A 14,610-nucleotide genomic window follows, 5' to 3' on the forward strand; every position below is an offset into this window, starting at 1 on the left:
GAGGAGAAACAGCACAGTGAAGGAGGATTTAGGCTGGAGTTATGAGGGTGGGAGCTGCAACCTTGGCAGGGGGGATTTTTGGGGTAGTGGGGACTCTGTGTTTCTTCTTAGCCTTTGGTACAGACTACTGGCTGGTGGCCAGTGACGACTGTGGACCGTATACATGGCCGACGCAAACAACACTGACAGGGGAAAAAGATGCCAATGGCACTGAGGTAGGACAGATACATGTGTGCACATCACTGTAGATATTCACAGATACACACAGTGATTGCAGATCTTACTGCTTGCTGTCAGAAATGGTCAATGACCTCCAGCTAAACAAGTGTCTATAATAATAGTCAGAGCAGTTTCATCACTGAAACATCACATGTGGAACCACAAAGATACCAATGTGGAACCTGATCAGATGCTGTGTGACAGTGGTGTGCACGCTATGCCACTACAGGATATTTAAAGAGGTACCAAAATAATTTAGTCTCGCACTTTCATTAAGTTGGTTGACTTGAGTGAGATGGATTTAAAAGGGAATGGATCAAAATGCAGAAGAGGTGAATACATCCTGACTTTTAGTGACTTTTAGTATGGATCAAGCTCGAAAAATACTGGATCCTTCGCTTCTTCTTCTTCACAATGCAACCAATAGAATCTGTCTGTCAGACCCTCTGTACGCCCATGTCTTTCAAACGTCATGCCCCCAGTTTGTAACGTAGTCAGCTAACAAGACTTAACCTCCTGAGAACCAAGGGAAAAAAGTGTCTTACAATTTCTGTTTTAGTGTGATTTCCTATCTATTTGGGCCTAAAAAAACTTTTAAATAAATTTTTTTAAATATATTTTTTATTTTAATAATAATCTTAACATGATCATAAAATGTAATACATTAGCCTGAAACTAAATAAAACATACAAGTTAGTCGTGGCCCACAGAGCACGACGACTTTGCTGCTCCCTCTCTGCCTCTGACTCTCATCAGATTCTCCTGCATCTTCTTCCTCTCCTTCTTCATCATCATCTTCACCTATCACAGGCTGATACTCATCCTCCTCATCCTTTTCCTCATCTGAAAGCTCCAAATCTGAATCTCCCTCTACTATCCGGTATAGAATCCTCTCTGCTTCACTTCTTTCTCCTACAACAATGTGCAGTCATTAAATACATTAAAATGGTCCTGGTGTCCACTACAGTTGACATTCATTAAATGCCTGTTATTTCAAAACAGAAATAATGAAACTGTTTTCAGATGTAAAAATATTGTTCTTAACATGTTTATGAACAAGAATATATATAATTATCATGGTAAAAATAGTAATAGATAAAGAATATTTGACTTGCCTCTCCTCTTTCCATAAAATGTGGTTGTTGGTATGGCAGCCATCTTGATAGAGGAAAAAAGTATAAAAAGTTCCCAGCATGCAAACCCATCACATGACACATCACTGGAAAGCCCAGGATGTCCCCTACAGAATACTATAGGACTTGGAAGGGTAACTCCAACTAATTAAGAAAGATACAGGTGAACAAAATGTCCATTATAAAGGACATAAATGAATGGGCCGGGTCTCAGGAGGTTAAGTGTCTACAGCCCTGCTAATGGCTCTATGGGGCTTTACCTTGACACAGTGGCGCTTTGGCGAAATGCTAACGTCAGCATGCTAACATGCTCACAATGAAAATGCTAACACGTGGATGTTGAGAGGGTATTGTCATGAACCAGCTCAGAGACCACACAGATAATGATGGATTAAACAAAACAAATGTAGTAAACCAATGCTAACCTATACACAATAATACAGTGAATCCTGTACATCAGTATTATCAGTATTATCCTCCTGACACACCTGAACCACAAACAAGAGTGGGAGGGGTCCCCCCCCCCCCCCCCCCCCCCCCCCCAAGCAACCTTGATACCTGTAGGAGCATTTTAAGAGAGAGCAGGACAGACAAACAAGGAGCGAGAAGAAGGCACAGGATTATGGTCTGTGTACACTACAAGAGGGGTCCCAGAACCAACATACACATCAACATGCTGTAATCCCCAAATTAATGTGAGGGCCTCTTTCTCAATGACCGAATAAATCAGCTGATATGAATTGAACTGTTTTGAAAAGAACCGAACCGGCCTCCTCCCGGTTGCGATCGAGCTCGGTGCAGGAGGCGCTCAAGAGTGACTTCAGGGTCGGATGAAAGCGCTCTAAAGCACCTTGACTTTGGGGATGATAAGCTGACACCTGGTTGCGCAATATTGTGCTCAGGTGCTACTAAATCACACAGTTCTTGAAAAGTCTTAACATCTGATACAAAACACCGGCGATTAAACTGTACGATCAAATCCCGCCCAAATTCAACATGAGTCTGATGTTCCTTCCTTCTCAAATTCCTGAAACATTGCCGATACGCTTCAGGAACCAGCTCATACGCTGCGACCAATGTTTACCTTGTTCAGCTTCTTGGTTTAGTTTAATTTGCTAATTAGCACTAAATCAAAGTAGGAGCCATGGATGTCTATACAAATTTAATAGGAATCCATCCAATAGTTGTTGACATACAGTATTTCAGTCTCGACCATAGTGATGGACCAACTGACCAACCAGACATTGAAGTCCCTGAGACACGCCACTAGCATGGCTAAAAATGTGTAGCTTCTGAGTACCCTGGTGGTCTAGTGGTCTCACTAAAATGATATACAACTACTTTGCACCAGAAAATACATTTAGTAGGGAACGTAAAGCAGACCTGATTACGTTTTTACATTAATTAAACCAAACTGGTCTCTGGATGTGAGTCCTGGACCTTGGCATTGTACAAGACCACCCACCCCACCACCACCACCTCCCTGCGACTCCTGTGATGGTCGCTTCAATGACATTATCGGGGCTACTTTCTCAGTCTTGACAAACCTCCTCCAGAGCCATCACACAACTGTTTTAACAGGCAACAAGTTAACTGATCCTCATGTGTAAACTCAGTGGAGTGATCCTTTTGATTTTCCAGTTTATTCTTCCATGCCACATTTGTGAGAAAATTCACAAAAATGCAAAGTCAGGGATACATTTATAAAAGGCCAATCCCCCGGTGAACTCCTCCCAAACATCACAGCACAACAAAGTCTTTCATTTTCAATAAAAGAGGATGATTAAAGTTGCTGTGTGTTATTCGGGACCATCAATCATACTTTTGACAAGCAAATGGAGAGTATATCGCTCATGCGTGTTTCATGAGTTCCCCTTGAAAACCTCACAGGCGAGCAGGCCATAATCAGAACCACGTTTGATGCCGTGGCACCACTGAAGCACAGAATCACGAAGAGCAGCTAACGGAGACGCGTTGACAAAGCTGACAGAAATTAAGGTTCATCCATCTGCAGACATTTGAGCGTCCATCTCTCTGTTTGTCTGCTGATGTCAGTCTGTCCTCTTGTCTTCTTTAGATCCAGTTGGTGGAGACCGTCACCGTCCCTCCTCCATCTCTCACTCTGCACCACGAGGGCTTCTTCTGGCGATGTGTGTTTCAGGTGGAGCCCACAGCACATGCAGTCCTGGCCACTCTCTTCAGTATGCATTTTTTGTTGGGGCTTGTCCAATGTGGTTGCACGTCTCATGCTCGGCAGTGTGGTCTGCTTGACATGCTAAGTGCAGGAAAGAACAATGTCTGTGTTTTTGGCTTTTCTCTAAATGTTGCTCTCGTGTGGTGTTTCTTATGTATTTTATTACATCCAGTACACTTCTCATTTTCTTCAGTTTTTTTTTACTCTGTACACGTTTTACTCTTTTTCATGTAGCAAACCAGCCAGAATCCAAGGTCTGCGTCCATGGTTACCTCTTCCCTCTGCCTGTTGCACTTGGACAGGTGCCTCATCCAAGTTATGATGCTACAGCAGGTACCACACTCACTCACATACTTACAGACAGGAGACAAAGTCAAGGACACACTGAATGAATAAATGAAAGTGAAATAACACAGTGAATGCAGATGCTTTCGTACAAGACATGAGGGCTCATTGAGCGGTTTGATGAGTATGAAATCAACAATCATAAAAACACCAAATGAGGTGATATCTTTAGGAAGAATAATGGTGTTTCATCCCTCTTATAGTTCTACAGACTTGTAGAATCTATGTAAGAGCACTGAAGCTGTTCATGTTGGCTCATGTTGGCTTAACACCTTACCAAGAGACTCCATGTTGATTTTTTTCTTCAATTCACTCATCTGTATATACACACACAGGCTCAGTCTTTTTTTTACAGCCACTTCTTCACACACATGAACAAAAAATCACAATTTACTTTTGGCCATTTACAGTGAGAATAACAGTAAAATAAGCTTAAATTCCCAAATCATCAACATTATACAGTAACAGTGAGAAGCTGGAGGAGCATATAAATGACTGGGAAAAGGAATGCCATAAGTGCAAAGATGGTGTTCATGGTTCTTCATTACACCTGCAAACCAGTACACTTCTTTACTTTCTTCACTCCTTTCCGGACTGCTAAAATGACCACATTTGCAGTGTCTTCATACATAGATAGGTAACTGCTCTGATGGTGGCCTGCTTGTATTTCTTGCAGTGTTTCGGGGTTTCTGGACCGTGCTGATAATCCTTGGCCTGGTCGCAGCTCTAGCTGGAGGCTTCCTCTTGGTCTGTGGTGTCCCCTTCATCAGCCACAAACCGTACAAGCTGGGCGGTGCTTTCCTCATTGCTGCTGGTAAAATACAGCCTGTGTGCACGTGTGGAGTTCATAACCATAGTTTTTTTTTATCTGCAATGTGAAATGTGCTGCCAGGGGGATATGTGAATGTACAGACACAGACACATGTTGCAGCCATTGCTGCTGTCAGCTGTTCATACCTGTCACATGACAAACACATAGCGGACACTCAGAGCAGCAGATGTCACTGTCGCTATAACAACAGCAGGTTTAAACACTGCTACCGTGGTAACAGTAGAGATGAGTAGGAGCTGCATTCCTCTGGTGTTGCTCACAGCCGTGATAGCCTCTATCTGTGTCTCACTGTCTCTCTGACACTCCTTAAATCCCTCCCCAGCCTGCTTGTTCCTGGTCACGCTGCTGCTCTACGTGCTGTGGATGGAGGTGGTGGAGGTGAAGCGCTACGTCCTACAGGAGAGAGGAGAGGCATGTCCACACGCACAGGTCTCAGTGCTCTACGGCCTGTCGTTCATGGTGGCCTGCGCCGGCGTGCCTCTGGAGCTCGTGTCCGGACTGGTCTTCATGCTGGTGGGCCGTGCGTTGCGTGCCAGCAAGTGAGCTTGCCATCTGGCCTGTAGGGGAAGAGAGGACTGACCTTTTTATGTCCTGCAACTGGGACTCAGCAGAACACTTGTGGGATGTGAATACTGGCTGGAAAGATGAGATCAATATTTCAGCACCGCCCTTTGGATGTCAAGTAGCATGCAGTCAGAGACACTGATTTGGTGTTTCAGTTTTCTATAACTTGCTTTGCTAATTACTATAGAATAATAATACCACAATAAGAGAGTGTTACAGTGGGATTCATGTGGTGTGATAGGGATATGATACATGGCATTAAGGAGCAATACATGATGTGCCAAGACTTTTTTTCAATATTTCGTAAGTAATAATATTATAGTAATGCTTCAAGTCCATAGAGCGGAAGGTGAGAAATGTATGGGTGAATCAGCTGTGTCCCCCTCCTTCCCATCCTGATTTTGGCACACGATCAAAGTAGGCTAGCTGGAGCGGGGGTGAGGTGGGAGGGAGGAATGGTTGGATGGACTGGAGACAGAAACGGTAGCTTTGGATAGAGGGTGGGGGAGCAGGAGAGGGATGGATATAGGGCGGATAGAGAGAGAATTGATGCTTGTAGGGGGGCACAAGGGGGGCTTTGAGAAATGAACAGCTGTTTGTGGGTTTGGTTGGTGTACAGCAGGCCGGCCACCTGCCCCCTTCACCCCAATCACATTTCACTCCCTCATTGAAATCCTTAGGCTTTCTCTTTGCTGCCTCATACTGTCATGTTCCTCTGTACCACCCCATGTGTTTACAGAAACTTTCAATTCAGAAATTCTCAAGCCCCTGCCTCTAATAGATAATCTATTGCACACACAGACAAAATGACCCATGTCCTCATGGGTGTTCTTTCTTTTCCTCACCGCTATCCGAATGGGAAGCACAGACTTGTGATTGTATCGTAACTGCCACAATATTAGATCATCCTCCTTTTTCATTGGTCTGAATGGGCAGCGTGTGGAAATCACAAATATCAGCTTTCATCTGCTCTACTGAGGAGCAGGAGTGGTGGTGTGTGTGTGTGTGTGTGTGTGTGAGGGGGGGGGGCATCAAAGAACTCACTGATCAAACACATAGAAATACACTTTCAAACACACACACATGCTGTGATCAAACTGTCCAGAACACAACAATTTTAATAATTGAAATATACTGTATTCTTTTGCAGCACATTCGCTGCTGATCCTAGATCTGACTTATGTAAGATAGTGTACCTCAGAGTGCAATGCTGTAATATAGCACCGTAGGATTCAAATGCTATAGGTCAACTGAGTTTAATGTCAGAGGATACCCTCTAATTTTGGTACATCGTGGCTATGGTCTTTTACATGATTGTTATTGGTTATTTGAGAACATGTGATTTTATTTGATGATCATTTCTGATGACAGATATATGATATATAGAATATTTTATGCCTGTCTGTCCGCAACAGCATGATCGCTACCTTGCTTGGCTAGAAAACAGTAAATTCAATGTAGCTTTCAGGACAAAAAATGTTTTAATCGTTTGTAAGTGTTTAAATAAAAGTGTTTCAATAAAACAAAACACAAAAATAAAGGATACATCTTTGTCTCCAGCAGCAGAAAGAATAATATCTCATCTCCTCTGTGACATCACAAACTATGAGGCCTTATTAACTCTGCTCCTTAAGACAGACAGATGGATAAAAAAAGGGGGGGGGGGGGGGGGGGGTAGAAGAAGCCAAGAAGAAAGATAAAATAAAGAGAGGAAAAAAGAAAACACATAACTCCATCTGAAGAATGTGAGGTGTGCAATTTAAAATAGTAGCAGAGTTGATTGAGAGATGAACACAATTTAAAGATAAAGAAAAAGAACACAAGGGGAAAATACAGCGCCATACAGAGCAGGGAGAGGGCTATTTTATTTATGTCCGTATCCGTATTCTGCCACCATCCCAAAACAATGGAGGTAAATTAAATGTGTGTTGTGGTTCGTTTAAATTACATTAAACAGGAACATGTTTCATTGGAACTACTTTTTACAGAATGACTTGTCCCTATCTGTCATTGTATAGGGAAAGACACATCACTTTTTTTCATCTTGTTCAATGCTTTGAACACCGCAAACAAAATTCCATTTACCTCCATGGGTTTGAGGTGGATGCAGAGGTGGTTATCTCAAATCCTCTATACTTAACTGCTATTTTAATGGCTAGATACTGCTAAGGGAGAGTGAGAAAAGATGTTTTTTAACTGACTCTTTAAGTTGTTTTCAATAGCTTCTGCCTGAACAGTAAAAACCATTATTCATAGGACCATATTATACAGATGAGTGGAGCAACAACAACTGGAAAAGGCTACATTTTCTGATTGAACTGTACATGTTCTGTACAGTTAAGGTTGAAGCACTTAAAAGCACTTATAAGCACAGAAAGGAGTTGTAATGTCAGTTGAATTACAAACACTAAAAGGAGTTGAAGTGTCAGTTGCAGCTAAGGTGTAAGCACTGAAAGGATTTGAAGCAGCAGTGGAAATGTAGCAGTGAAAAAAGAAGAAAAGGCAGTGAGTGTGAGCAATGCACTGCAGGTGGTACTCTTTAGTGCAACACACACTGGCTGCATCAGTGGCTCAGTGGTTAGCACCATTGCCTCTCAGCAGAGGTGCTGTAGGAACACTGGTCCTTTCTGTGTGCAGTTTTCTTTTTCTCTTTATGAACCTGTACAACTGCAAAAGTAGGACTGCTGGCAGAAGCTAAGTGAAAGCCAGTGGTGGTAAAAGAGATGCCAGTGATGTGCTTGTCACTGACGCTCCTAGTAACTCACAAGCCTAGTTCGGGACTATCTTATCCACTGCATGGCAGACAATCCTGGATGCTTCCTATTGCAATGTTTAGGGAAGCAGCTGTGCATTGCTCTTTCACGGAGATGGGAAGTTTATTGGTGTACAAATGTCAAAGCAATGTTGGCTCCTGGAATTGTGGACAACTGCAGCTGCAGTTATGAATGAGCTATTCTTAGAGCCTTACCAGTAATGGGGCTACAATGTAAAGTTTGCGCTGGCGGTGGCACTGGATGAAAAGTCATTCAAGTCAAATGGCATGAATGTGACTAACAAATATCATCAAAATCTGCCTTTTAGTTGATTAGTTGGTTTAGTTGTTTTTATGTAAGTGAAGTTATCCTTTATTGATTCCCAGTCAGGATTCGAACCCAGGACCTTCTTGCTGTGATGCGACAGTAGTTGCCCAACAGTGGCTTGTGGGTGGAGAGGTCAGGGGGTCCTGACTATTCACAGCAAATTTAACAGAAATCTGGCAGGAAGTAGTTGACACATCTTTCTTTGGAGTAAAGACGGATAGCTTTGAATATGGCCATTCTCTTGTGGGCCGAGAAGTCAACAATTATGGAACATGAAGACCCTCAAAATACAGTATGAATAAAGTGTCAGAGTTGTTTCTGCCTGCTGTGCATAAGATATTTAAAGTCAAACTATGTTAAAATGTTTTTAAAACGTCTTGAAATATTTGTTGTTTTTTTTGTGTGGGTTTGACTCTCATTTTAATCACAAAGATGAATGTTTCTGACCGCTTTCTGGCCCAGCTCGTTCCAAGAGGCACACTTTACTGAGTTATCTGAAGATAGCCCCCTAAAATCAGGAAGATGAAGATGGACTGATGACAAATTACTTTTTCTGTTCTCCTTCAAACATTCAGCTGTCTGACAAACTAGTAATGAGCTTTTATCCACAACCTAGCTAAGTAGCCGGTAACTGGTCTTCATCTTCTTTTCATGGCTGTGGTTGAATTGCCACACTCAGCCAGCAGAGGGCTCTCCAGCCCTCCTCCTCAAAGGGAAACTCTCCTATGCCTGTATGGACTGAGGGGACAAATATGAGGGAGCAGTGAGTGGAAAGGAAAGGAAAGTGGAGGAAAGGAAAGGAAGCAATTACCGAGCAGAGTATTGAGCTAGAACCCCGGCTTGTTCAGTGACTGTAGCTCTTCCTAATCATAGTTAATTAACTCGTATGTCTCCTCCCTTGTCATCCACAACAATGGAAACACACTATCACTTCATTTAAGGAAGAAATAATCTTGCACTTGAAGTGTCAGCAATTATGGCGTTATAATATTATGCATATGGCATAGCGAGCATCACGTGAATTAAGACATGACATGATAATAAAGTAATAAATGGTTTGCAAATTAACCCCAACAGACCCATGGAGCCCAAAGAGCATACGTCTTGTTGATTAGGGGTAATGAGTGTGTACTGCGTGTGTGTGTGTGTGATGTATAATGCATAGATCTGTATATTTTATGGCATGGCAGCATTATTTGCTGCTAATTTTCCAGTATTTGCTAAAGGTCCCATATATGTGACGTGTCAGACAGCACACAGCAGGCTCTGGTCTCACACTAGGTAGGGAAAATTAACCCTACGTGGACCCCTCACCCCTCTGTCCACCGGAGCACCTGGACTGAATACTGGTGGGCTCTAATCCAGTCAAAGAGGGGGGATACACTTGGTGAGAGCGCTTTCCTTCCTTTCTCTAACCCCCTTACTCTACTAGTGAGCCGATTACCTGCTCTGTGTGTGTGAGCCTCAGCCTGCTAGGCCCCCGAGCATGGCTTTTTAATGTGCGTGTGTGTGTGTGTGTGTGTGCTCATGAGTGTGTGCTCATGCGCCGGGCCAGACGGACACAGTTTCTCTCAGATAAAGGTTTTTCCCCTGTCAAAAATGACTGATAATAAGAGCTGATATGAGAGAAAAGCAAGCCTTATGGCATCACTCTTGCTTTTTTTGTTTCTTTTGTACACCCCAAATCCCCAGGAACGCCCCCCCTCAACACACACACACACACACACACACACACACACACACACACACACACACACACACACACACTAATCTGTATTGGGGGGTAGTTGAGGTAAGAGAGGGAGCAGGTGGAGGGATAAAGAAGAGTTGCTGTGTGTGTTTCTTTTTTCTATTTTTGTATAAATAACTAGTGTGGTCTTATTAAAGGCATCCCTCCCCTCAAACACCCCCCATCACTCACTCACTCACTCACACACACACACACACACACACACACATTTTCATGCAGACAGATTATGTCTCAGACAGTCAGAGCTCCTGCCTTCAATTAACCTCACAAAGACAGGATCACTTGCACACACATCTGATGATAGCAGGAGGGAAACAGTAAAGAGGTGTGTGTGTGTATGTCTGTGTGTGCCTGAATGGCTGCTATGTGTACAACAGGCAGGCTCAACTACCACATAGCAAGGCATGATACAATAGTCAACTTATTAGTGAAGGCCATTATGTCTTCTGAGAGAATGTGCAAACATTCCTGTGTATCACCCACCTTGTTCAAACTAATGAATATAATGTGTGTTTTCAAATGTTACAGCACATTCAGCAGATGTAGTTTCTGCTGATAATTAACAGTAAAGACATTACAAATAAAGGTGCTGTTGTGTATAGTCTTAAGAAAACAAATACAGGATGTAAAGTAGATGGAAACAGCTTGTCTTTACATTCGACTGGTGAGGCGCGGTTCAGATAGCAGCAATGCCAAAGAAAAGGGACTATAGTGTTGCTTCTATATTTGTTTATAAAATGATATGATATGAATATATAAGCATCATTTCTGCATTATACCACATTTAGGGATAAAGTGGATGGTTGGTTTGTGTTCCACAGTTTGTGTAACTGCTGACAAACCTGGTGTTTCACAAAGCTAAGATAGTTCCTGTGTTTGCTAGAGTTTGGTCAAAGTGAAGGCCTCAGCGCCTGCCGTCACAGCTTGGCCTTTTGGACCACTTATACAGGGAACACTTCAAAACACTTTTGCCTTTGAACATAAATGGACAACACGTTGTACAACCCAGTTAGTTTGAAGCAAACTGAACCCTTTCGGATTCGCCATGCATCAGTCTGACTCCATGTGATGTGGACCACGGAGAGATAAGTCCTCCCACTGGTTGACAATCCCGCCTCAAATCTATCTCTGATGCCATTTTTGAGGACAAACAAAAATGAACAAGCAGTCGACCTAACCTACACACTATACCTGGTGGTATATTTACCAAGAATACCAATTATCTACCAACACAGTTTCGGACCACCCATGACCAAACAACAAGCCACGTATAAGTTACATTAGGGTTAGTGTCTAAATGTCCCAAGCCAACACGGAGTATATGCGTGTTTGTGTTGGGGTTCAGAGACAAACGGTCCAATAATACAGCAGTGTGACTGATATACCACACAACATGAATCATTTGTGTTGCTGCTGCCTTCTTCATTCACCTGCTGCTGATCTGTAGGGAGAAGTAAAGCTGTTTCTGCCCAGTCTGTGTTTTGGCCCTGGCACACACACACACACACACACACACACACACACACACACACACACACAAATCACTGTGTACACGCACTGTTCACTCTTGGAGCTGTCTGGCAAACAAACCAAATCCAGTACAGTTAGAGTACAATCCATCTGAACAACAAATAAATACAATAAAGTAAAATAAAAACAAAGAGCTTAGCATAGAGACAGGCAGGAAGAGCTCTGTGTGGACGGACAGAACAGAGGAGACATCGCTTTGGGCTTGTGTCTCAACCATCCCCTTTCTTCTTCTCTACTGTATGTCTTTATTTTCCTTAAACATCCCCCTACACACACACACACACACACACACTTCTTTCATTTCTGCTGAAGGAGAGGAAGAGGAGACAGAGGAGAGAGGAGGAGGGGGTTGCGATTAGTTTCAGGGTTCCAGCCCACTTGATTGGCAGCTGGCAGCATATGGAGCTGTGAGGAAGGTTTGCCCACGCTCACTTCTGAGGAAACAAATATTTGCCTGAAGGGGAGAGAGAGAGAGAGCGCGAGAAAAAAAATATTAATTAGTTTGCAGACGCGCCGAGAGATAAAAGTCGGCAAGACGTATCCATCAAAAGGCTGCAGAGTTAGCTGCAAAATGGAAATTTTCCCCAAGTTGACAGATCCAGTAGGCTGCTGGCAGAGCTGAGGGGAAGAACACATGCACGCTGGGAAAGCACTGAGGTGCACAACACAAGAGCCCAACGTGGAGTCTACATTAACATCTGTGCATACGTTAACATAATCTGAGTGGAATTAACATTTAGGCAGGCATCTTCCACGCTTGAGAAACATTTCTCGAGCCCCTCCAATTATTTCTTAATTATCGTCTCCACATCGAAACAGAGCTGTGCGGAGATCAAATCCACACATATGCAACACATCAGATGCACTCAAGGTAAGCATACAGATGCCAGTCAAGAAGTGTTTACAGTCACCCCATGATTTCAAACCAACAGCATAGAAGATTATGATTTTCCATCATAAATTCAGATATTATATTTGCTTGGAGTTTATTCTCTCACGTAACATCTCAATACAGATGTGCATGCCTACATGCAGGGATCAGCGATCAGTTTGTAATTTCTCTGGGAGAAGAGCTTGCAGCAAAAGCAGTAAAGGCCGGCTTCTCTTCATTTTTCCCCCATTTATTCGTTTCCTGTGACAGATGTGGTGGTGGTAACGTTTTCCATCCTCATCTCTTTTAAGAGTGTATGCAACTGTGATTTGCAATAATAACTCAATTCCACAATAAACAAACCAACTTGACTAAACTCAGCTGCTGCAGGCAGAAGATGGAGCAGCAGAAGATGAAGAGTCTATACTTTGACTCCCTCAGTAGCAGAGTCGCCGGGTTGTGCAGCGCTGGGCTGTGGATGTCCCAGATAATTCCTAAGTGCATCTACAAAATTATGTAATAGATAGATGTTAGCCAAAATAAGCGTAAATGTATGAATATACACTAGATATGTGTAAAACTAATTAATTCAATCACTGGCCTCCTTTTAAGTGCCTGGCCGGACATTTATGCAAAACACGTTTCTATGATATGGTGGGGTCCTAGGCGACGGCCTATGCTTAGGCTGGCCCTGCCTACAAGGACTACCGTCTTTAACATGGCCGTTTTGCTCACAATTTCATGCACACACTGTTTTGTTTTATTGTGTTGCTAATCAACAGGGAAACTAGCAGCATGTCAGTGACGGCTCAAACAGTTGAAGTTATATATTTTTGCAAAATATGTTTTCTTTCCAAGATGCAAAGATTGATAAATCTCATGTCTGTAGCACAGAGCATGGAGCTGCTAGCCAGCTGGAAGCAGGGAGCTAGCCTCGGCCTTTTTGAAGTTACAATGAAAAAAAAAACAAAGTTTACCAACAGCTCTAAAGCTCAGTAATTATTACATGATATCTTTGTTTAAAGCATACACAAAAAGAAAGGCTGCTAGTTTCCATCAAGCCCGGCTGCTGTCAGGACCACACGCTGCTGCTGGTCCACAGAATGTTATGTGTGTGACTGTTATTTGTTACTATGTCTTCATTGAGGGCGAAGTAAACACCTGGTTGTTCTGCACCTAGCCCCTGCCTCAAGTCTCCTGCTGTTAAAGTCCATCTGCTCCACGACCATCCGAACACAACCATGTGATCAATAAGGTGCGGGACTCCCTAAAAACTTGCAGCGCTTCGATGAGCTCTGTGGCCATCTCAGCCCGTGCCGTGACAGCGCTCATTACAATCAGCAAGTGAGTGTATGAGAGTCGAGTTGTGGGAGAGTGAGTCAAGTAAAATCACAGTGTGATCGAACAGTAACGTTAATCTCTGCTCAAATCCTGAAAGATTTTGGTTTAAAAATGAGAGGTTGGACCGAGTGGCAAAGTTCCCCCTTTTTAGAGTGAAATCCCAGAGATTATGTTATTTCTCCCAGCAAGTTGTCCCCTGCGCTATATCCAGAGTTGCCACACTGAAGTACTGGGCGGGAAACCGTTGTTCATCAAGCAATAGCTTCAACACAAAACCCTGCTTAAAACTGCATCTTATCGTCTTTACATTTCTGTTTGGTGCCACTGAATTCACTAATCAGGACCAAAAAAAAAACCACATGAAAGAGACTCACTTTGCTTTGATACATGGCGTTCAGACACTGACCATGGGATTATGCGCCACTGATAAGGTAATTAACAGACTATGATAGTGTAATTAAGCAACATCTGAGAAGAAAGGCTGTTGGAGTGCCGTGTTGGTGTGGGCGCACATCAAAGCCCGTGGCTCTGCTTTAAAGGCAGATTGGCTGCGCGGAACATTTGGTTTAGCACGGTTCCTCCGCTAAGGTATCGAAAAGGGCTGAAAGAAAAAGCTTGTTATGCCATTGAGAATTAGCTGACAACACCGGATGACATTATTGTGATGGAAATAAAATGCTTTTTTTTTTTTTTTTTTTGGAGCAATTCAGTTGTATAAAATGGACGGAGATCATATCGAGGGAACACAGAG

The 14,610-nt window shown here is 43.0% G+C and overlaps 1 protein-coding gene across 1 annotated transcript; it reads left to right on the forward strand.

Moving 5' to 3' along the window:
- The first annotated feature begins 41 nt into the window (after window positions 1–41).
- On the forward strand, window positions 42–5,266 carry LOC139290923 (transmembrane protein 182-like). Its single transcript, XM_070912748.1, has 5 exons — window positions 42–215; window positions 3,430–3,553; window positions 3,781–3,879; window positions 4,568–4,705; window positions 5,046–5,266. Exons 1-5 carry the CDS (start codon window positions 42–44, stop codon window positions 5,264–5,266), a joined length of 756 nt encoding a protein of 251 aa, XP_070768849.1.
- Window positions 5,267–14,610: the final 9,344 nt, after the last annotated feature.

This window comes from Enoplosus armatus, chromosome 10 (genome assembly GCF_043641665.1).
Source record: "Enoplosus armatus isolate fEnoArm2 chromosome 10, fEnoArm2.hap1, whole genome shotgun sequence".
Taxonomy (NCBI): domain Eukaryota; kingdom Metazoa; phylum Chordata; class Actinopteri; order Centrarchiformes; family Enoplosidae; genus Enoplosus; species Enoplosus armatus.